This window comes from Embiotoca jacksoni, unplaced genomic scaffold (assembly GCF_022577435.1).
Source record: "Embiotoca jacksoni isolate LCO1_2020_lvr unplaced genomic scaffold, fEmbJac1.0.p SCAF_64, whole genome shotgun sequence".
NCBI lineage: Eukaryota > Metazoa > Chordata > Actinopteri > Embiotocidae > Embiotoca > Embiotoca jacksoni.
Window position 1 is genome coordinate 715262 of NW_027185419.1, and position 24778 is coordinate 740039.

Sequence of the window (24778 nt, forward strand, 5' to 3'; positions counted from 1 at the left end):
TTCAAAAAATGTTAGTGAAAAGAAAGTAAAAAGTTGGCTGAGATTGATCGGATATGTACGACTTTAATTTCGCAAACATTAAAAATGATCCAAAGTGTGAATTCTATGAATTGCACAGATTGCATGCTAACCAGCTAGCTCGTAATATTTAGCCGTGCCTCAACGGGCCCATTATTTTGTTCAGTTTTATTTCCTGCTCATTAACATTATCTGTCTTTGCATCTATTTCATTTATTTATATTCTGTTTTTAAATTAATACGTTTTAATGGTTCTAATTTTACTTTTTCATGAAAATGATTTCAGTCTGTTTTTTTTTCCTCCAACATACATTCAAACTGTTTCTTGTCAGTTTGTTAAGTCACCTAAAAGTACAAAAAGGTGCAAAACTAAGGAAGCTCTATTAATCAAAATGTTCAAAGTTTTGGGAGATTTAATGTAAATCAATCGATTTTTAGTTTGTTTTGTCCTTTCAGATCCGTCGAGGATCGTCTTCACGTCTTCGTCCTCCCACTTCAACTTTCCTATATTTTACCGCCGTCGTTGAATTACTTTTAAACCTCAGTAAAATATCTCAGTCTTTTTATGTGTTATTTGTTTTTTTGTCACTTCTGAGCAGGAATGTCAGTAACGCCGGAGTTTTCCCCGATTTAAAACGTCATTTGTTTTGCTTGTGTGTGTGGTCACAAAGCTCAGGAGGAGGTGGAGGAGGCGGGCGGCGGGAGGCGTTCAGAAAAACTGGACATTTTTACGGTAACAGTCGCCGTCTCTCGGCAACACACTCAAAGACTTATACGCATTGACGGAGCACAATTGTGTTTGGCACCAGGGAAGTGTTAACTGGCTTAATCCCTTACGGCCGCCCAGACGCTGCCTGCTGCTAATTCACCGCTCGGCACAAACCGGCCAGTGTTTACACACCAGACCTTCGTCACTGTGTGGAGAATTAAAACAAAACAAAACACACAAAAAAGCTCTGAGACAAGCTTTTTTTTTCCCTCGCCAGCAGACGAGCCGTCTGTCGACTGCAGCAGTCGATTAAACTATAAAAAAAAAAGATTCACCGACAAGTTCTGCACTGTAAATGACTTCCAGGGTTTCAACAATAAATGAAAACTAATTTCACTTCCCAGACTTTAACTGCGATTCACCTTTTTAAGAGTAAAAATAAATCAACGCAGCAGCGACTTTTGCAGATGATGGAAAAATACAGTAAAATTTGAACTTAATTGTAAAAGAAGACCTTTTTAAAGTTGTGTTGATTGTAGGAAACGATATGTGGATAGATAAATTAATTTAAAAAGAATATAAAAAAAAAAAGGCATTTTAATTGGGTTCAAAAGAAAGTCAGCTGTAACTTTAGTGATTCAGCATGAAAACTACATCAAACATGAAAAGAAACAGATAAAAGGTTGAAGAAGTTCGTCGCAAGTAGCTGAAAGTAGCGAGTTAAATATTTCACTGTAAAAACTGGATCCAGACTTTTACTTTGAACTTCTTCGAGTTATAAGTCGCAAGTACTCGTTTTCGTTCGGGAACAATAAGTCAACGATTTCCAACTTCTGGTACTTTTACTACTCGGTGTTACTTTGCAGTTTCCAGCGGGCTACGTGAAAAAAATATTTTGGGTCGGGAATTATAATTTATTGTTATGAAAGAAAAAGTCAAACAAGGGAGCGAAGTTGTTCGTGAAAGTAACCGATAATAAAAGTAGATGGAAGTCATGGTTAGAAGCACATGACATAACTAAAAGTAGTAGATTAAATGATTAGCTAAAGGTGATATTATCTCGATACACGTGATGAATAGTTAGCTGATTGTAATCAATAGTTAGCTGAAAGTAACTGATTATATGGTTAGCTAAAATAAAGTTCACTGAAATAAATGTATAGTTCGCTGACAGTAGTGGATTAAGTGGTTAGCAGGAAGTAGCCTCATGAATAGTTAGCTGTTAGCCAAAAGTAATGAATAGCTGGCTGAAACTAATAAGCAGGGAACAAAAAGTGGATTAAAATGTTAGCTGAGAGGAGTAAATAGCTAGCCAATAAGTATTTAGCTAAAAGTAATGAACACCTGAAAGAAATGGATTAAATGGTTAGCGCAAAGTAGCCTAATAAATAGCTAGCTTTCAAATAGTTAGCCAAAAGTGTCGGATTAAATAATTGTAATTTTGTTTAAATTAATGGTCGTGATACAAACTACATCACCAAGTTTTATAGCCAAATTTTTGGCATTACACAAATTTTATAAATCACATAAAAGCGTTTATTTTGATGCCGTGTAAGCTTTACGCAATCTTTCTATATTAAGTCAACGTGATTTGATTTTTTTTTTTTTTTGTGAACTGAATTAAGGTTTATAAATTAGATTAACACACATTTCGTATTCAGGTTATTTAAATATGAACTCGACTCAAAAAGAACGAGTTCATCTTCGTCAACAAATACTTACAAACACTGACATGCTAAATATTGTTGTGTTTAACATTTCACAGAAAATATTGTCATAATGTTCTGAGTATAAAGTAAAACGATAACAACGTAAACACAATTTTAGAGCTTAGTGGACATTAGAGTGTGTGCGTGTGTGTTGTTAAATCAAGTATCAATTTAAAGGTTTTATTTCAATAAACTCAAAAATCTCAATATACTTAACATGAAAAGCTGTATTGGGATCACATGGTGGGAAAAAAGTAATTTGACTTATAAATGACAATAATTTTTAGTTTCAGTTCATTAATCAGGTGTCTTTTGCTCTAAGAAAAATCGTGATTTGTCCGAATAACTGAAATATAGAACATATTTTAAATCATTTATAAACAAACAGAAATTTTCATTCGAATTTATATAATTTTAGTTATTTTTTCAAGACAAATAAACTGCATACGTCTGTTTGGTTTCTTCAGACTGAAAGTTCAAAAGGTCTCAGATAATAAAAACCGAAGTATGAACTTTGTCCCGTTTCAGCCTGAACGGTTGAATTTTTGGGCTGAAAAAGGATCTGAAATGACGTTTCTCTCCAAACTGCAGCAGTTGTGTTAATTTAACTTGAAGAAATGAGGCTGTTTCTGCTTCATAGTTCTATAAACTCCAAAATTAGAACATGTTGACTTAACGTGAATAATTATGCCGAGCTCACGTGGGATAAAAAAAAAAAGACGTTTTTATGTAATCTAATATTTGTAGAAATGCTCATGTTTGTGTATAAACAGTGACGTCAGTTCATCTAGTTTCAACATCTTTTGAGAAAAAGTTAAATTTGACCAAATTCAAAAAGAGAATCTTTAACATGTTTTATTTAATTCTGTGTTTTTACAGTAAAACTGAGGCTATAAGGAACAATAATTTCCATTATCAGTTAAGTTTGTCGGTTATTTTCTAGTCTACAAAAAAGTGACATTCTGCTATGTATGAGTGAGATTATTTTTAAAGTGACTGACTGGATAGAAAAACAGGAAAACAGCAGCTGAGAAACTGACAGTGGTACATTTTTTTTTTTTAATTCTCTTAACAGTTATCGCTAATTTTCCTCAAAAGGTTCGTCAATCGCAGCATACTTTTTTTTTTATTAAAAAAAACCCCCAAAAAGACAAAGAACGTTAGATTCTCTTCAAGTCTTCAAATTTCCATCGAGATGAAACGCAGATGATACTTTTAGTTTGTTGAAGAGAAATACATGCGGTTTGTCAATCCTGAAAAAAAGGCTACAATTTGTAAAATTCAAATGACTTTTTTTCTTTATATTTCCATATTTTACAGTGATGTATTTGAGCAGGTTTTTTTACATAATTACAGGTCTGAGAAAATTAAGTGTCTGAGACCAACGAGGGCTCAAATTCCCTGAAAAGTCGTGTTTTGGTAAAAATGTCAATCTACAAAATAACTGCAGGTTCATTTTCAGACTTTTTAAATATGACAATGTATTAAATTTAACACCTGTTAAAGCAGGAAAAGAAATGTGCATTAATGTGTTGATTCATCATATTTCCAGATGCCAAGAGAAATAAATCCTGAGCAGCTTTAACTGTGTTTTAATGTTTTTGTCTTCATGTGTTAAATCACTATAATCGATAAAGTCTATTAGTGCTAATTAGATTAATGCAAAGCAATTAACTTAATGCAACCTGGAGGCAGATAAGCAGCGGAAAAAAATGGGTCAGTGGAGTACAAAAATTTAATTAAAAAAATGCTTGTTTCAGTCATTTTTCAAGCAAATATGGTGAAATATTTATAACAAAATATAAATATTGTTGTCATATGACAGTTAATGATACGAATGAGAGTTTGGGACTGAAAAAGGAAGAAAAACATCAAGTTGGAGGCAAAACTTTTAGAAAGTAAATCTGATGTTTTTCTTAAAGACCTTTTTTAAAAAGAAACTTTTGAAAACCTGCTGTTAAACAAAATGCAATAAAAACAATATTTCCCTCTGAAATGCTGAAGTCTCCAAAAAAAATGAAACGACTGAATACAAATTAAAAGTTGTTTAAACATGTAAATCGGGAGGAAATGACTCAGACTGGATATATTTGATGTATTTTTTTCTTTTTTCCCCATGAAGGTTTCTTTAATGGATCTGGATGAGCAGACACAGCACAGGGAATAAAAAGCCCGTTGTTCATGTTCATGCTTTTTTTCAATGCCCCATAAAATTAAAAATATAAAATAAAACATACAAACACTGGATTATTTCTCTTTTTTGTTTTTTGTTTTTCAGACAGGAGGAGCATGCAGCAGTACAAATACACAGACAGCGGGTCAGTTTGAACACCAAAACTTTAAATTAAAAACCAACACGGCCGCCAGCTACACGGAATAAAAAAAACATCTAGTTTTCCTTTTTTTTTTTTCTTTAAAAAGTGCATCAGAGACGTCGATCGTTGCATTCATGGTCAAATATCTCGTGTTTTTTTTTTCTTTTTTAAACTGTGCAGAACCTCTGACATAAATATATGATTTTAAGGTCATCTTTCTTTTTCTCTGTGATTGTTCATATTTGATTATTACAAAATAAATTTAAAAAATGACGGGGGAAATATTTGGTTTACCAGAAGCTTGGCTGCATTTTTTTTTTTTTTTTTTTTTTTTTTTTTTTTTAAGAAGATTTTCCTTCTCGAAGTTTCAATAAAGAAGAAAAAAACAAAAAACAAAACTCTGAACCTCCTTTTTGGATTTTAAAACTTTTTGTTTCTGGAGCCGAAAAGAAACAGCAAAGAGGCTCAAGAAGGAAAAAAAAAAAACATCTTAAGGAGTCATTAATCTGAGAGTTTTCTTTCAGCCAGAGAAGAAAAGGCTTCAAAACACAAAAGATCCGGATAATTTGTCACCACAGGATCCATTGGAGCTGTGAAACTCAGTCAGTCTGATGCGGAGGAATGTGGAGGAATGTAAAGAGGAAAATTAGCTTCTGACACAACTGCAAGTAAAAGTGAGAAGATCATTTTGTTTGTTGACTGGAAGGTCAGAGGTCAACCTGCTGTTTTCTTTCTCAGAAAATAAAAATGAAGCTCGTCCTCGCGCTCTGGAGATGAAAACGCTGCTTTGGAGTTGAAGAAGTTTTTAAAGGAGTTTATTTTTTCCAATTTTATTTATTCATATATATATGAATACATATATATATTTTTATATATATAAAAAAGAAGAGTCAGACTCCCCGTCAGTGCACCGCCACCGCGGACTGCAGTGCCGCGGACGCCGAGGAGGACAGCGCCTCTCCGGGCGCCGCCGGGCTGCTCTGACCGGTGGCTGTCTGCGGGGAGGTGGGGCTCAGAGACTGGGGCGAGTTCGCGAGGAAGGCCGGGAAGTGTGCGTGCAGCCCCGGCAGGCCGGGTACCGAGGCGGGCGTGGGTTTGATGGGCACCGGGATGGCCGGTAAAGTCTGCCCGCCGTGACAGATGGACTTGAGCGGCATGCCGTAGGCCGAGTAGTCGCTCGCGGCCATGGAGATGGGGGCGCCGGTGTCCATCATCCCGGAGCCGTACATGTGCGGCCAGGCCGGGGCCAGCTGGTTGTGCAGCGGGTACCCGGTGGCGGAGAAGGCCGCCAGCCCGCCGGGCATCTTGTACTCTCTGGCGATGATGTTCTCGATGGCGAACGGGTGTTTGAAGCTGGACGGCTGCGACACGGAGCTCAGGTTGTATCCGGCCGGCATCTGCGGGAGGTGCGCGGCGGCGTGCAGCGCGCTGAGCCGCAGCTTGGCCTGCTGCTGCAGGTAGTGGGCGGCGTCCTGCGGCTTGCTGGGGCCCAGCGGGTCCGTGGCCTGCATGCTGCCCACCTTGAAGCGCTTCCGGCGCCGCAGAAAACTCCCGTTCTCGAACATGTCGCCGCAGCTCGGGTGCAGCGCCCAGAAGCTGCCCTTCCCCGGCTGGTCCGGTCTGCGCGGGATCTTGATGAAGCAGTCGTTGAAGGAGAGGTTGTGCCGCAGGGAGTTCTGCCACCGCTGCGTGTTCTCCCGGTAGTACGGGAACCGGTCCATGATGAACTTGTAAATCTCGCTGAGGGGGAGCATCTTCTCCGGGCAGCTCTGGATGGCCATGGCCGTGAGGGAGATGTAGGAGTAGGGCGGCTTCTGGTCGCTGTAAGTGTTCCTCCCCGGACGAGGCATCGTTGAGGCGCTGAACTGGACCGGACCGAGCCGGGATCAGTTCAGTCTCGAGTCTGCAGGAAAAGATCGGCCTCACTTTTCAGAAACTTTTCAGCTCCCAACTCTTTCACAGCGCCGTGGCGCACCGACGGAACCCCGCCTGGTGTTTGGCACGCATGGCTCCGAGTTTTACGCGCAGTTACAACTCCGCATTTAAAAGTTGAGGAAAAGTTGAAGCGGCAGCGAGCCGGTCGCTCCTCTCCTCCTCCCCCCCCACCCCGCCTGCCCGCTGCAGGTTCCCCGGCAGGTGCAGCACGGTGTCCCGTCCTCCTCCTCCTGCCCCGCTGCTGAGCTGCGCTAAGCGGCTGCTGCTGCTGCTGCTGCTGCCTCCTCCATGTCCCTCTCCAGATCTGTCCCGTGTGCGCTCTGGACCGCGGTGACAGGAGCAGAAAAGACCCCCGGAGAGGAGCTTCATTAATGGGCCACTTCTTCACTATCACATGATCACAGCCAGGAGGGAGGGAGGGAAGGAGGGGGCTCAGGGGGAGGAGGGGGGGGGGGCGGATGGGGGCGAATGGGTGGGTGGGTGGGGGCACGATGTGGTTTCATTTACACGTATTTACATGGACGCACTGAGCCAACACAAGTCATTTTCATTTGAAGCCGCGGCGGCAAACAGAGCCGAGAGGAGCCGATCAGAGGAGCCCGGCTGTCGGGGAGGGCGCGAGCCGGAGCCGCGCGCGCTGCTGCGCTCCGTGGAGGTACGCCGTCTTTGGCAACATTTTACGCACGGTGTGTGTGTGTGAGTGTGTGTGTGTGTGTGAGTGTGTGTGTGTGTGTGTGTGTGTTTAGAGGGGGTGTGTTGGGGGGGCCTCTAACCAATTTGCACTGACAAATAGAGCCGCTGAGAGCTGCTGTTTGAGCGGCTTTAATTTGTTTTTATTTCTCTTTATGTCGTTTTTTTTTTTTTTCCCCTCTTGACAAGCTGCTGCACGCGCACTGATCCTCCCGACCCGGGTTATCACTCACGAGGAGATGATGAAAGATGAGACATTTCTGAGAACAATTTACGGAAGAATAACATCTTAAACAAGCAACAGCAAAAAAAGAGTTCAAATTACTTTACAATTAAATTTACACGCAGCTTCATTATAAATTAAATCACGAGAAAATGAACTGAATTTGATGTTTTTCGTTGGTTCCTCCACATTTACATTGATGATTGTCGGACTTCACATCAAACGAACGCTAAAATCAACTTTACATGTTCTTCCAAATTTGGCGCGTTAACCTGTGATCATTTTTTCTTTTATTTAAGGATTGTTTTTTTGGAGGAATTATTCCTATTTTATGCTCGAAATTCAACTTGGACCTTTTCTATTTGGAGGAGAAGATTGAAAAACAACGTTTCAGGTTTTTATTGAGTCGTTTTAAAAAAATCTAAAACTGTTTTTCTTTTAGTTTTAGTTGAATCTGCTTTTATTAAATGTGTTAAATAGGTTTTTTATAAATCTTAATTATTCAGAATTAACGAGCAGAACGAGAATGAATTAACTTTGATTTATTAGCTTTTATAAGTGGATTGAGAAAATAAAGTATTATTATGATATGTATTATGTAGTTGTTGTCACTTAGCCTTTTATAATTAGAATTATCACCATATTACAACAATAATAAAATGTTTGCCAGATTGATTTTTTTTTTCTTTTTTATAATTAATCAATGAGATTGATCATATTTGCTTAGTAAGTCATTTAATTAAGGGTGAGAGTCGTTGGATTATTAGTTGATAGTTTAACTGACGTGATTTTTTTTATAGATTTACAAGACAATCAATAAACAGTAATGTGTCTTTTGTTGTTTCAGCAAGCAACATTTAAAAAAATGAAAACTGCAGCGTTAAATCAGTTTTCGGTTTTATAAGTCGGTCGTATATTATTTCATTTATTACCAGAAACATTAGTTGTGTGTGTGCGTGCCGCAGCTCCTGTTTTATTGTGTTTTATTGTGTTTTATTGTGTCGGCTGTGATCAGATGAGTTAAACTGCAGCCGAGGGAGGATTAAAGTGGAGGAGCTGAAGGCTTTAATATTCCCAGAGGAGGAGGGGGAGAAAAGGGGGGGGGGGGAGAGGGGTGACACCAAACAGCCACTTTCACACGTCTGACCTTTGACCCTGTGAGCTGATAATGTGACGGAGAGACACGTTTCGACTGAGAGGCTTTAACACCATTATATAACAATAACATCATCACTTTTGCTTCTTTTACAGCCTGTTATTTATGAAAAAAAATCACTTTATTATTAAAACTCTGCTTTTTTGTGTTTTTAGTACATCATTCATATGTCTGAATTATTGTCAATTTGGTTTTAATTCATTTTGTAATTATTGATGTTCTGTTCACATGAATTCAAATAAAATATAAAGAAAGAACATAAAAAAATGGTGCTGTAGATTTTCACTGATGTTATTTTTGCTGTTTTTGTTAAATGTAAAAATTTCTCGACGTTTTCTTTTAGTTCAGTTTTTGCGTTATTTATAATTTATTTGTTCTGGCTGAAGTAAAATTCGTCGATACAATTTTAATTGTGATAAACAACATTAATTATTGTTTCTTTTATTCTTTTCTTTTTTATTTCTTTTTTCTTTATGATGCCGTTCGTGAGATTTTAGAAGAAAGTAGAAAACTTCTGATTTCATGCTGAAGTTTTGATTTTTATGTTGGGAAAAAAACATTAATGTTTTATTCTTTTGTCTTGTAAGTCTACAAAAATCAGACAATTAATTATGATCTAATTACTTATTATTAAATGACTCATTAAGCTCATTACTCAATAAATTGTATTTAAAGTATCAACGATACATTTTTGATGAATTGTCAATGTAATTAATCAGTTTATATTTTTGTCATCTGCAGCAGTGATTTTGGTCAAATAAGTAAAACAAAAACACCCATTTTTGTTGAAATGTAAATATTTGCTCAGGAGCCAATGAAAGCGTCTCTGTCCTGCCGAAGCGTTCTGATTGGTTCCTCAGCGGCCAATCGGAGAGCTGCGACCCTAATTTACGCAGTTCAAATTATAATATCAAACATTTACTGAGCTTATTTAGATCGTGTTGTTTATTGATTAATAAATAAGTTTTAAATATTTTGAATAAAGTTTTTCTGATTGTCGTCACAGAGATCAATAAAGTTTTACTGCATTGAATTAAACGCGGCCTGTCATTTTTCTACTGTTGACAATTATCGTGATTGTTACACAAACATCCTGTCATCATCATAATAATAATAATATTAATATTGATCAGCAGGCCGATGATTTTTTAACATGAAATAAATCAGATTTTTTTTTTTTCTTCAGGAGACTTGAGACGCCTTCTTCCTCCTCCTCATCGTCAGAGTACAGTTACCATGGTTACAGGCGTTATTTTACATCTCTGCAGTAAAGGACCGACTCTCCTCAGAAAATCCAGTTATTGTTTTAAAGCCGGCGTTGAAATCAGTTAAAACAAACGTTATTTTTGTTTCATTTTGTTTTTGACATAAATAAGAGACTTTTATATTTTTTGCATATTTCTGTCCGAATATTTTCATTTTATGCTTTAGTTCTTTCGATAAATTAAACAAGTAGTTCTAGAAGTTCATATTTCTTCTATAAAAACATGTTTTTTCTGTGTTTCTGTATCAGATGTGACGAGTTCGTGTTTATCGGTCGTGTGTTTTTTTTACATTTTCTAAGTTTGCAAACGTTTTTTATGAAAACAAGAAAGTTAAAGTTATGTAAATATGTACGTAAAAACGGGTTTATAAAAAATAAAAACTGTTTTTCTTCCATTTTCCACAAAGAATAAAAGTTTGTCTCCAATTCAACTCAAAATTAAAAGACCTTTTTAAAAAGACCCAAGAAAAGATGGATTGTTATATTTGGAGTATTATTGGCTAAATATATTTGATTATTGTCAAAACTGATTGTCCAAGATTCAATATAACGTTTTATATTGTTTAACATTTTAATCTATTAAACATCAGGAAAAAAAAGAAAATCACAATTTCCCTTCAAACATCGTCACAAACATCCGATATTACACCAAAACTACCATCAGTGACTATGTGTGTGTGTGTGTGTGTGTGTGAGAGTGTGTGTGTGTGTGAGTGTGTGTGTGAGAGTGTGTGTGAGTGTATGTGTGTGTGTGAGTGTGTGTGTGTGTGTGTGTGTGTGTGTGTGTGTGTGTGAGAGGTAGCGGCTCTTCAGCACGCTCCTCATCATCCACCGACACTTCAACTGCACTCAGAGGAGGGAGACCCCCCCCCATCTCCCCCCTCATACACATATACACACACACACACACACACACACACACACGTGTGTTTGTTTGGCTGTCTTTGTGAGGACCCTCGTTAACATAATGCATTATCAGGACCCTAAACCCTGAATCTAAAATTGGTTCTGGTCCGAACTCTGAAACCAAGAAACTGAAACAACGATTTTAAAACTTCGTCAAACAAAATGGCCTCACTTCACAAAAAGTCCAAAGTTCAACTTGTTTTTTTATTGTATTTACGAGGACCTTCGGTAAAATCTTTTAGTTTCACATTTCAGACAGAAGTGACCACGAGCTGGGGGAGGAGCCAGCGGTGGATCTGACCGATCTGATTGGAAACCTGACGATACTACGTCCCGCCCACCGATAGCTGTAACCTGACTGCACCACAGGCCTGTCAATCAAACAGACACGCCCCCAAAAACAGGTCTTCTTGAATCTTCTTTTCTAATGAATGAGGGATTATTTTCAGATGGACCTCCAGAAAACTAATAAGAAGGAGTGACTTTAGCTAACAACACCGAGATAACTGATGGACACATTTTATTCACTTTGGATTTGATGAGAGAAGTTGAATGGGAGTCTATGGAGCCGGAGGCTTTTTGGAGCCGACCTCTAGTGGCACTCGCTGGTATTGCAGCTCATCGATTGTTTGTCTTTGACTGTCGAGGAAATAAATCCAGTTTGTTGTTGTTTTTTTTCTTCAGCAAAGATTCGTCTGCTGCAGAGATGATTTCTGTTCCTGCGTAATTTAAACGTGTTTGGTTTGTTTTGGATCGTGCTGGTAACCGTCGGCGACCACACATAACAAGCCGGGCGTTTCAGGTATCAAACATCACGCTCGTTAACCTGGACCTGCGATTTGGCTCCAAATATTCATCTCACGTCGACATCATCGAGCCGCCGAGGCGCCAATTTGTGACGGATTAATGATACCCTCCCCTCCGACCCCCCCTCAACGCCAGGCCCTTATTAGGAAATAAATGAATGGGTGCCAGTGAACGTGTCATGGTCGTTACCCCCCACCCCGAGCTCCATTAGAGAAGAATTCAAAACAATGTAAATCACTCAATTACACTGTTTGAACACAGTGGAGAGGAGGCAGTGAACTCACCACGGAAACTCTCCTCTCCTACAGTTATTACAGGCAGTGAACTCACCACGGAAACTCTCCTCTCCTACAGTTATTACAGGCAGTGAACTCACCACGGAAACTCTCCTCTCCTACAGTTATTACAGGCAGTGAACTCAGATTTCTTCTGGTCTCCATGTTTGAAGCTGGACGTGTAAACACTCAGAGCTAAAAGGTCTTCAGTGGCAGTTTGTGTGATTTACCGCCAACTCGTCTCACCACAATCTGCTGCTGCTTCATTTAATCCACTTTCAGCCGCCTGCATGATTTTCTTCTTCAGGATCAAAAACACTTTATTTTTCCTTTGTGTTTAATTGGTCACATTCGCCTAAAAAAATAAATAAATAAATAAATAACACCGCAAGAGCTGACATGTGATCTCATCTGAGGGTCAAAGGTCATGTGAAAACTTCCCAGGTTCTGGTTTTAAGCGGCGAGGTCGCCGTTTCGATTCCCCGCCAGCGTCTGCGGGGGCTCGGCTGCCACGCTGCAGCGGCTCCGCTCGTGTTCAGGAGGCCGATTACTTCAATTAAACCGCTGATTAAGCAAATTGGAGGCTGATGAGTAAACGAGCGGGCGGCCTTTCAGGAGAGCTGCCAATTAGTGAGGCGATTAGCGTCTGAAGAGCAGCGAATGAGGCGTCGGCGCTCGTTAAAGAGCCTCGTTGACAGATTATTACTCCGCCAGGCTGCCGATGCTCCGCCTCATCACCGCGGAGACGACGTCCACGTCGGCCGGAAACAACCCACAGCAGCTGTAACGGATATTTTATTGTTCTTCAAATTGTGCCTGATGCTGCATCTTAATTGGACTTTTGTCTTTACTCTCGTTTTTAATCTGTAACTTCTTTCCTGCAAGCAGCTGTTTTGGTCCCATTTTAATGTTTAATAACGTCACAAAAGAAAACTAAAAAAACGAAAGAAATTTTCAAACTGACATTTGAGTTGATTTCTGTGGTGAGTTCACTGCCTGTAACAACTGTAGGACAGTAGAGTTTCTGTTGTTGGTTCATTTGAAACTTTTCTATCATCATTTTGGAAGTTTTTGTGTCATAATTGTAATTTTTTTTCTCATAATTATAAATGTGTGTCTCATTATTTCTGATTTGACATCATTCGTTTGACAGAATAAATCAAAACACATTGACGGTGAACCCCTGAACACACCACGCTGTTAAACTGGAAAGTGTTTCGTGTTGTTGAATCTGTAGGATTAAGCCGGACCTCCCGATGAGGCCCCTGATCTCTGGTTTCTGCCGAGGCAGCTGTTATTCCCGGCGTCTGAAGTGCTCCCTCTGCTCGGCCTGCTTATCAAATTAGCTTCTTTCATAAATGCGTCCGATCGCGTCAAACACGCAACAAATATTATGAGCGTCGCTCGGGATCAAAAAAACACTCCATAACATTTTGTCCGGGGCCCCTAATTATTCCATTTGCTTGGACCTGGGTGCCATTTAGACGCGAGGTAATTCAGCGTGTTGTAACTCAATTAAATTTCCTTCCCTGACTGGGATTTATGGAACATCAATAGCTCCTCAGTGGGACCCGATGGGGAGCGCTCGCTTTATTCATCCCCGAGTCCTCCTGATCTTGCATTTCTGCAGCTCAATTAAATGCAGGAGCGATGAGGATGTTTGTAGTAATGAGGATCGGCAGCTTCCTCACGCCACGATTTTTTTTTTTTTTTTTGTCGGGGGAAGAGATCTCAGCACTCGTTACCTCGGAAATTAACTTTCAAAAGTAATGACTTCAAAACTTGTCCTCTCTGATGAGACCGGAGAGCTTCGACACTTCCGTACGAAACGTCAAACGTCTGGCAGGGCCGCGCATTTACGTGACCTCAGGACGCCTAACATCTGGTTCCCTGAATGCACCGTGCAGTAAAATCTGTCGCTTCGTGAACCGCCGTTAAAAAAGTCTCGTGTTAAAATTTTGGGCCGTCGCTGATTTTTTTATATTTTAGAGCCAGAAGTGACCATATTTGGACGCAGGTGGAAGAGCGAGCGGGGGGATCTAACGCGATCTCTGAGGACACTAAGCCCCGCCCACCGAAAGCTGTAACCTGACTGCACCACAGGCCTGCCAATCAAACAGACACGCCCCCAAAAACAGGTCTTTTTGAATCTTCTTTTCTAATGAATGAGGGATTATTTTCAGATGGACCTCCAGAAAACTAATAAGAAGGAGTGACTTTAGCTAACAACACCGAGATAACTGATGGACACATTTTATTCACTTTGGATTTGATGAGAGAAGTTGAATGGGAGTCTATGGAGCCGGAGGCTTTTTGGAGCCGACCTCTAGTGGCACTAGCTGGTATTGCATCTTAAGGCACACCGGTCTCACTTTTATATACAGTCAACCAATATCCAACAATAAAGACATTTCTTTATTTTTACTATTTCCTACGTGGGAGTCAGACAGAAGACATCAAGACTATGAAATATGATGTAGTTTAGAGTGAGAATAAAAGTGTAAATGTGTTTTTTTATATTTTGTATTCTTTCAAAGTCTCCTCCTCTTTGTTTAGTAACAACTTGAACACAATTTATCCTCCAACTAGCTCCATGAGATGCTTTTATTTTGAAGGAGTACACGGAGTTTTTGCTTCCAGCTGTTGGAAGTTTTTCTTCCTGTTAAAAGAGTTTTTCCTTCCAGCTCTTTCTCATGCGGGAAGTCTTCATTTCTCGGGTTCCTCTGGACGATGTCTTGAGGTTCTGTTGTCAGGACATCACCACGGTAACCGCCCTCAGATGACTCGCGTTCTGATTTGGCGCCACATAAATAAAATCGAGCCGAATATGCCGAGCGCTCGTCGGCTGCTTTTCCTTTCCCTCGGCGCTCCGACTCGTCTCGAACCAACAAATCTGATGCAACAGAAATGAAGCGAAACAAAGCTGCATCCATGTCGGACCGCGGAGAACCAGGAGGGTTCTTCATGGACGGGGCCACATTATGAAGAATAAAATCCTCCGGGGTCGAAAGGGGTTAAAGTATCAGCAGGAACCAGCCAGTATTTTATTGACGACACTCGACACCAGAAATTGTGAATCTATTTCATCCCATTCGGGCTGTTTTTGTTCCCCGAGAAGCAAAAAGAAATGACGGGGTCGAGCTGCAGCTTCCCGCCGAACAAAAAAATAAAAAAAATTAATCGGAGCGGAAATGTTGAAGCAGATTTACAGCAGCTCCCGGACTGATCTGTGAAACCGCCGCACCAATTACAGACGGTTTCTTTTTGGTTTTGTTTTAGGGTCTTTATAATTAATGGCAGTCTGGAGCGCCGTTATGATCCACTCAAGTCCTCCGCAGATAAAAAGCCGTTTGGCATCTGGGCTCCGCCGGCTCGCTGTAAGCAGCCGCCGCCGCCGTCGTCGTCGTCGCCGCCCGATACTATGAATATTTAATTAATAATTAGTCATGTAATTCCTCCTCAGGAGTTATTATCCCTCAAACTGGTTTGTGAATTTAATTATTAGCAGCCTTTTTGTTTCCACGTCGCCCTCATTACTGTCAGGATTGATGTAACATAAACTTCATTAAAAATTAAAGTGGGATTCTTTAATTACGAGGCCGCCCTCGCCGAAGCCAGAATTAGCCAACTCAGTGATGTGCAAATGAGAGCATTATTTAAGAAACATGCTGGAAGTAGTTATGCTAATTCACCGGGGTTCACAGTGGCAGACCTTTTCCACTCGTGGTTGCATATTCATTAAATGCACTATGCAAATTTAATGTAGCAGCCTTAGTAATGCCTTGTTAATTTATTCAGATTTATTGAGTAAGACTTGTAAAAAGTACCAATTTAATTAGCTCATCTCCGCGGATGGCGGCCGGTGATCGCCGAGCTTTTTAAAAAGACGCGTCAGAGACCAAAAAAAAAAGAAAGAAAAAGAAAAGAGGTCTGGGATGTTTTACAGGATATTTGCTGCACTTGTGGGGACGCTTAGAGAGAAATCACTGAAACTGCTGCTGGTGTTTTCCCCAAAGGAGCAAACGAGGGAAGAGAGAGGCCACGTCGAGTCTGAAGGCCGAAACCGAGTCGGCCGCGAGGCGTTTACTGACGGCGCAAAAACATCAGACAAAACGGGCTCACAGAGGAAACTACGAGTCATTTATCCTGAAATTTAACCGAGAGGTCAAAAGGTCAAGACGGACGTTTAAGATCTTGTATCGCCACGTAAAATCGTATCTATAAAGCATCAAATCACAACTTCCCCTTGAGAAGCACGAGCCGACATAAGAGAGGGAAAAAAGTCTCTTCTTAAAAAGGAAGGAGAAATCTAGAAAACCGTTTTACTGTTTTAAGTCTTTTGTTTTTATTGTATTTTTAAGCTTTTGAACCCCTTTTGGGATGAACGGTTGTACGAAAGGTAAATAAACAAAGAAAACAAAAAATAAGAAGCAAAGAGAGAAAATAAGAAACGAAAACGAGATGTTTCAAACAACCAACAAAGTTTCACCGACAGATGTTCGTTGTATCTCGTTAAAAAAGTAACTCAAATAAAAACTAAGATTTTAAGTTCATCAGGAAAAAGGGACCGTTAGTTGAATGATGATTCATTTCTATTAAAAACTATTTTAATATTAAAAACCAGGCCGAGATTATTTTTACTTTAAATCAGTTTTTTTACAGTGTAAATGGTCGATATGTGGGGTTTTTTTTGTGGTTGGAAAGTTTCTCTTTTGTGTTTTTCTTTTTCTATTGAAACTCAGAAACCAAACTACTCGTAGTCCCTCTGATCCGGGATCTGATCCGGGATCTGATCCGGGATTATTTTTATCTTTGTAGTCGTTTCGTTTTTTCTGTCTCCTTCTCTTTCTGAGTTTCTTTGTAGTCGCCCGATTAACGTTGACAGTCTTTTATGAAGTGTGGACTCATTGCATATCCGAACCACGTAAAGAATTTTTCATACAAACACAAGACGAGCCTGAAAACAAACCACAACAATAACCGAGTCTGGATGGGACGAATTCGAACATCTGCATCGACTGAATAATGCATAACGATCTTCCTGCTGGATATTAACTTCAATGCTGCTGCAAAAATGTAGCTTTCAGACGAGCGGAGGCGCGTCGAAGTCGAGGTTTTTCTGTATATTTTGTTTTGGAGAATAAAATGTTCCATCCTCGCAGAGTGTCGGGCTGAAGGCTTTTTTGTTTCCTGCCGCTGCCGGTAAATCCGATAAGTTAACAAGTGTTTCTGCTTGGTGTTGCTGCTGATCCTCAGTTCACCGCTGACCCACCTCCACATTTACCTCTCGCTGATCTCCGGAGCATTACTCTGAAAAACAGGAGCTCGGCGGCTCCGTCGGATCGTATATCAACTCGTCCCCCTCGTACTTTATTTTTCCCCCCTTTCCCGTGTTCCCGCCGCCCCTCTTCCTCGGCAGCATTAGGAGGAAACAGATTGGAGAATCAGTGAATTAAACCCACAGATCACCTGCAGGAAATCCCCCCCCCCCCCCCGACCCTCCTCCACCCTCCAGCCTCCACCCCTCCTCCCGCCGGTTCTTTCGGGGGAGTCACCGAGTTGTCTGGAATAAAAATGAAATAACGGGTTTCTTTTAAGGTCAAGATTTGCCGTGCCGGGGAGATGGGCTCAGACGTAAACGCCCGGCGACGCCGACTCGGCTGATTGCTTTGCTCTCCAGACGATGTCAATTTTAGTCCGAGGAGCGCTCGGCATTACGGCGGCGGGCGAGTCGAGGACCCTCGACGGCGGCAGGCGAGTCCTGATGCCCTCGCTCTATTATCAGTCGAGCCCGAGAGGCAAGGCGGCCGGCGGCTCCCGGAGTAATAGCACATTACATTCTTAATGTTTCCGATACACCAGACACTCCTTGTACAATCCTACAATCTACCCCCCCCCCCCCCCACAACCCCCACCAGCCATCTCTACACAACCCCTTTATTTTGTTTTGTTTTGTTTTGTTTTTCCCGTCCTGATGTTTTGTCACATTGCCCCCCCCCCCCCTCCCTCGCACCTCAGACTCGCTGGGCCGCGACGCATTAATCAAACCGGGGGGGGGGGGGTGGGGGTGGGGGGTGCAGCAGCAGCGTCGAGGGAGAGTTTGGGCCGACAAGGAAGTCGTTTAGAGAGGATGAATCTGTTGTAGTTACTCCTCTGTTATGCAATAATAAAGACAGAACGCGGCGCAGAGCGAAAAGGGAATAATGCTCTTTACACAGCGCCGTCGGCAGGTTGTTGTTGTTGTTGTTGTTTTTGGTCCGAGAGTGTAACGAGACGCCGTGAAGGGAGGAAACGGCATCTTTCAGATCCGGACGGAAAAAAAGACTCCGGAGACGATTTAAATAAAGCAGCTTTACGAACTCCGGCCGCCGAGCGATTCATTTACAACCAGAAACGGTGAAGATGCGTTTTTTTGTGTATTTTGAGGCTCTTGAGTTTCAACGCGATCTGGATGGAAATAAAATCGACGTTAAAAACGAGTCGCGTGTTTCAGCAGGTTTACGTCACGAGATCGTCCAAGTCGGGCGAAGTGTTTTGCTTCTTGCGCTGAATCTTCGCAAAAAGCTTTTTCTGAACCGCACAAATGTTTTTTTCTCTCCGGGAGTTTTTCTGGGATTGTTAAGAATCAAAATGTGTTTTGATTTTGCAGCAGTTTTTTTTTCTCCATGATTTCGAGGTAATTTGTAAAGTTTGAAGTGAGGTTTTTCTCATGGGAAACTGTCGTCAAGACTTTTCATAACTACCTGATAGAGTAAAATACAATCACTTCCTGAGATGATAATCATGCTGCGAATCACAGAACTATTTTATTATTATAATGTTGTTTCTGCTGACAGAATAAGAGCTTTAAATGCTTTTTAAAACATATTATTTGCACAAAAAATATAAAGTTCAGTCTGTTACAGCTGGAAGTTTGTAGAAAACTCATGAGACCACATTTCCCACAAACTCCCGTCACTTCCTGTCCTGTTTCTTTTCCGGTTAAGCTAGCAGCGGTTTGTTTTGATGGTGAGAGCAGAAAGGGGCGGAGTCTTTGATGATTGGAAATCACCAGTTATTTTTTTGCAAATAAAGCGAGTTTTCGTTTATAAAGGCGACTTTATGCCGAAATACTTTCAGCAGAGATTCTGTTTACGAAAATATCGTTGTGGTGAAATTGCCGAAATATCGCAGATTGTTTTTTGTTTTTTTAATGCAAAGATGGTGATTTCCCGGAGGGAACGATTCAGGTTATATTTTCACGTAAACTTTGCTCAGATTGAAGCGGAGACGCGAAACTTTTATTATTTTTGTTGAATCACACTGAACATGCCGTCGTCCAAAAGCTTTAACTGTCCACATCTTCAGTATAATTTCATATCTGTGGTTATCATCGAGCAGAGGAAATGTTTCTTTTAAGAAAAGATGGTCGATAAATATTGTGTTCTTTTACAATCAAGGAAATCTAAAAGAGTTTGATCAAGACTAGTTTTCCTGATTTTCCCAGAAGGAACCAAACTGTCGGCTTTAAACCGACGACCTTTAAATTTTCTGATGGATTGAAGCTGTTTTTTTGATGGTTGCTTCTTTAACTCTCTTGCATTGAAAGGTGCTGCACAAATACAGTTTATTATTATTATTATTATTATCATTATTATTATTATTATTATTATTATTGTAGCATCTATAACTTCATTTCGAGCTTCATGTTTGGAGTCTTGGAGCCTGAAGAAGAAAAAGATGTCGAGACTGTTCGAACATTTATGATCTGAACTGTAGATTCACCGACTTTTATTATCATATAATCAGCAAAGGAAATGTTTCTTTAAAAAAACCCTGAATTGTGGGGTTTGGATTAATTCTATAAAAGTTAGTGACTCCGTATAAACTCTTTTACAAACTGCACCTCCGTCCACTCGTCTTCCTTTTTCTGTTCATTTTGTTCCCAGCAGGACGAGGAGGAGGTTTTATTTTGTCTGTCTGTGCATATATTTGCAGCAGAACTTCATCTCCCCTTCGCCGCCGAATAAACAAAAGCTGCCCAATAAATAAAGATTTAATTATGGGAAGATTAGCGCGTGATTTTGTTGTGAAATTAACTTTGATGTTAAGAAGCGCTCCTGTGTGCGAGACGTAATTAAATCAAAATCCTCCTCAAACACATCACCGGAAACCGTCGCGCTGGAGATTTGAGGGGGAATCGTCCGGTGAAAACGACGTGTTTTTTGGGGGGGTTTTTGTTTTTTTTTTCTTCCGGGGCTTAAAGCAGAACACGCTTTCAATTAATTCACAGGAAGCTTCAAATGACAACAAACCGGAGCCTCTTAATCCGACCGTCGGATAAAAGTCCAGAGACGATCGGGCTTCATTAAAAACTTCCTGCACACTTTCGCTCTTCGGGTTTTCTGGTTGTTTAGAGGTCGGACCACTTTTAAATAGTATAAATGCTGACTCGGCATGTTTCACTCGCATACGGAGGTGCGATCAGAAAGTTCGGGAGTTTGTTCCTGTTGAACGCAGCGCGGTGACGCACGCGACCTGGAAGCGTCGAGACCAATCGGCTGCCCGGTGTCGGTGTAAATAAAGTTCATTATTATTATTATTATTATTATTATTATTATTATCATCAACCTTCATGAGGAAAGTGATGTCCAAAATTTTGTGTCAAATTTTTGGAGAATGAATTTTTTTCGCTCCATAGAATCGTTCTCAGTCCTTCCTTCCTTCCTACTGGGCGTCGACCTCGCGTTCATTTTAACCAATCAGCTCGCGCCGAAAACCGTCCGACACTCCGCCACCGCTGCAGTTAATAATCACAAATAATAATAATAATAGTAATTAATGGCGGCAGCGTGACGAGGCGTTGACCGTTTTATTTTATTCAGCGTTTTTTTTTTTTTTTCCAGTCACCTAAAGTTAAAAAATGTTAACGCGGCGCTCGTCACCAGTCGTCCAATCGCAGCAAAGGAGGCCCGACACCAGGCAGCTGATTGGTCACGATGCTTGAATACTTTAAAAATAAAAAAAACAATATTGGCCACGATAATGTAGCAACGACTTTCTTTGAAATATTTACAGGACGAGACTTCAGTAAAACAATAAATAAGTTTACGATGTCGATATAATAGATATTTTGCTTCACTTCTGAGTCTTAATAAGCTGAACGAATGACAAGTAGCATCAAGAGGAAACTCCTTAGTGTGTTTTATGTTTGTGTATTTTACTCATCTATGTTTAATAAAAGTGACAGAAAATCAGCTCTTCGATTTAAAAAAAAAAAAAATTTATATCGTTAACGGAGACGATTTTAATTTCCTGCAGTTCATCTCCAATTGTTTTCTATTTGTTTTGAATGGAAACGGTTTCATTTAAACTTTTATATCTCCTGACTCAGCGCTCCTGTCAATCAATCCGTCCGCGGTGTGACACGCCAGCAGCTCCTTTCAGTCACCGAACAGCGAAGTTGTGCAGAATATAAAAAAAAGACGCGTTTCATCATCGTTAGCTCATTTCAAAACACGCGAGCGGATTCGTCCACTTATAAAATCTACAGTCGCCGTGAGTGTTTGATGTGTGTGTGTGTGTGTGTGTCTGTCTGTGTGTGTGTGTGTGTCTGTCTGTGTGTGTGTGTGTGTTTGGGGGGGGGGGGGGGGGTACGTGTTTGGTGTGTGTTTTTTTTGCAGGTGTGAAGCAAAATAAGTGCGAGTGGATGCAGAATCAAGATGAATGCTGAAGCGCCGACGGGCGGCGGCTGATGAAAACCGCCGGCGGAGGCCACTCCATCTTAACATGGCCGTCCTGTGTCTTATGATATCTTATCATTAGTTTCCCTGACAGTGATGGAGGGGCCGGCGGCGCCCCCCCGCTTCCCCCCCGGCGCCGCGAGCCGTGTATAAAAGTAACCTTCTTTCCATAATAATGGCCATTTGTCACTTCTTTAAACTGTCATAGGACGAGGGACGCAAACAAAGTGGGGTTTAAAAAGGTGTGTGTGTGGGAGGGGGGGGGCATTCAAATGGTTGCTGAACTGTTAGGGAGACAATCTGCCAACATTACTGCTCTGATGTGTTCAGGGACCGCGGGACCGCAGAGCAGCGGTGCAACCAAATCGACCCCCGTGGTTATTAAATAGAAGCGGGGAGGAAGTCCTCCGTTATCCGGCCGCGACGGGTTCCCCTGACGACCGTTTAAAAAGGTTCGGTCCTGTCAGACAGCGCTGAGGGCTGAGGAGCATCAGGTGACTCGTCTGCAGGAACCGCTGATGACTTCAGAGGGAATTAATTGTCAGTTAAGTTCTGTGGTGAAGAATATTTCTTCTTGGTTTTATTGACCAACCTACTGATCATTTTAGTACCTTGGTTTATTTATTTATTTAAGAGAACACTCAAAAAATTCTAATTTTTGAGTTTTTCTTGAACAAGGTACGATCAAAAAGTTGGGAGACTGTTCCCGTTTGGTAAAGGAAGGAACAACCTTCAAGAGGAAGTATTTAAAGCGTCGTCAAAAAAAATGTCAAATTTTTGAGGAACAAAAAAATAATACAAATAAAAATCAGCACCTGAGTTCCACACGTTAACGAGACCGCTGGTACGTTAGCATTTGTGATTTCATTTCAATAATAAGACAGAATCTGCTGCTGTCACTTTTTGATTTGCAAGAATATATATTAAAGAAAATAAGTTGTAGTACCACAGACGGCCACCAGGATAACTGACGCACAGTGTGGATGAAACAGTGTGTTTAAGGTCATTAATGATACGATACACCTGCAGACCTAATGAGAGGAGACTAACACCGTGGTGGTAGGAGTCAGGTGTGTGTGTGTGTGTGTGTGTGTGTGTGTGTGTGTGTGTGTGTGTGTGTTGATGGATGGAAACACCAGGAAACTGATCGATCGGTTCACCGACACGAGGCGACGCAATAATCTGCTCGTTTGTCGGCTTAACTGGGACGCCGATACCGTTATCGACCGAAGTGTCAGCAGCACGAGGCCTCCATTAACCCGCCATCTGTCACACACACACACACACACACACACACACACACACACACACATCCTCTGACCTCAAATCAAACAGTCGCTGTGACAACAATTAAAATCTCGGCGATCTGTATGCAGATCTTGACAAACACGTCATTTAATTAGTTAATTAATCAGTTAATTGAATTTCCCGATGACTCACAGAACTGAGAGCGGTCGCCGGTCAGCGGCTGCGACGGCGCGCAGACGTTCGGTCACGTGAGGAAATAAGAAATAAAAACGTCCCAGCGAAACGATCGCGTGCGTCGCCTTGAACTGGAGCTTAAAGCAAATAACACAGGACGGACATTCTGCAGGCATTTTCATAATAATATGTAACAATGATTAATAATAATAATAAAAAAAAAGTTAAATGGCAAGATTAAAGAAATGGCTCTTTTAATTTTGACTGACTTTTCCAGAATAAACTCAGATTTTTTAGATTAAATCAAATTCACATTACGAGTTTTGGTCCATTTTGCATAAATTCAGCCGCTTCTTTGAGGTTTGTGTCGTTTCTACTTCTGAACAGATAAATTTTATGGTTTAATCTCTTCCAAAACTCGGATTTTTACGAGCACACCGTGTTTACGTGCTAATAAGAGAAATAACGATGTTCAATTTCTAGAAGTAAATGTGCTGAAGTCACTTTATTCCTGTCATGTAAAATAATACAAAATAAAAACAACTCGTAGTTTTTTCTGGTTAATTTGGGCCGAGAACTCGTAATCACAGACTGGAGATAAAAGAGTTCGTAGCTTCCGGCGGATGCAGAAGTAAGTGCCGTAAACTTGCGATACCACCAAAGGCCACAAGGGGCTCCCAAAGACCTACATTCAACTTGAAATACGAAGTCAATCAAATTTAACAAAATAAAGTCATTTTGGTTTATAATTAATTACGGGATTGATTTCAGATGGACAAGAAGTACTTCAGCTGACAACACTGGAAAAAATGTATTGACTTCAAATTTTGTGAGGAGTTGAATGGGAGTCTGTGGATCCGGCCCCTAGTGGTTCTGGATGGTATTGCAGCTTAAGACACTCCCACATCGGCTTCGTTTTTCGGTAGCTACGTCCACTTTTATATCCAGTCTGTGGTCCGATCCTCTTCTTCGACTCTCCATCAGCTCTTTTACTACTAAATTAGGCTCCAGAGTTCAGTTGAAAGCTGCTTTTAGGGCTCCACATGTTTGGTGAATACGATATTAAAAACTAAAAAGTCTGAACTTTTTCCTCGTTGCAGACTCATTGTTTAAACTTCTCCCCTTCGGTCTGGTAACTTCTCAGGGAAAAAAAACAGTTTTACATGGAAACAGTGATTGAATTTTTTTTTTAGCTGAATAATGGCTCCGTCTGTCCAACACTGACTGAGCAGTGACGGAGGAGATTAATCCGTCGGGCCGCCGGAGGAAACGCTCAGTCTGCTCTCTCATTAGTCTTTAGGACCATTTAACTCCAAACCGGGGAGGAGGAACACGGGCCTCGCCGCCTCGCGGTGATTGATGCGTCCGATTACGTTCATAAAGTACTTTGAGAGGAGGTCGGTCGTGTCACGTATGAAGAAATGACTTACGGCAACCGGCTCCCTCAGACGGGAGCTTTTCGGCCGAGGAGTCGACGCCGTCGCCGAGACGAGCGCCGAGCGCGGCGGAAAAGAAAGTTAATATGTAATTTGCTGCGGTTTGTTAGGCGACCAAATTCAAAAAGAAGACGCTGAAGGAAATGCAGTGTGTTCGTCCTTAAAACCAGAGAGGATATTTCATCCCGCCA

At 41.0% G+C, this 24778-nt stretch overlaps 1 protein-coding gene across 1 annotated transcript; it reads right to left on the minus strand.

Moving 5' to 3' along the window:
- Positions 1 to 4055: 4055 nt before the first annotated feature.
- LOC138213890 (forkhead box protein B1-like) lies at positions 4056 to 7001 on the minus strand. The gene has a single exon (XM_069175206.1). It carries the CDS (start codon positions 6599 to 6601, stop codon positions 5654 to 5656), a length of 948 nt encoding a protein of 315 aa, XP_069031307.1. The 5' UTR covers positions 6602 to 7001; the 3' UTR covers positions 4056 to 5653.
- Between the last annotated feature and the right edge of the window lie 17777 nt (positions 7002 to 24778).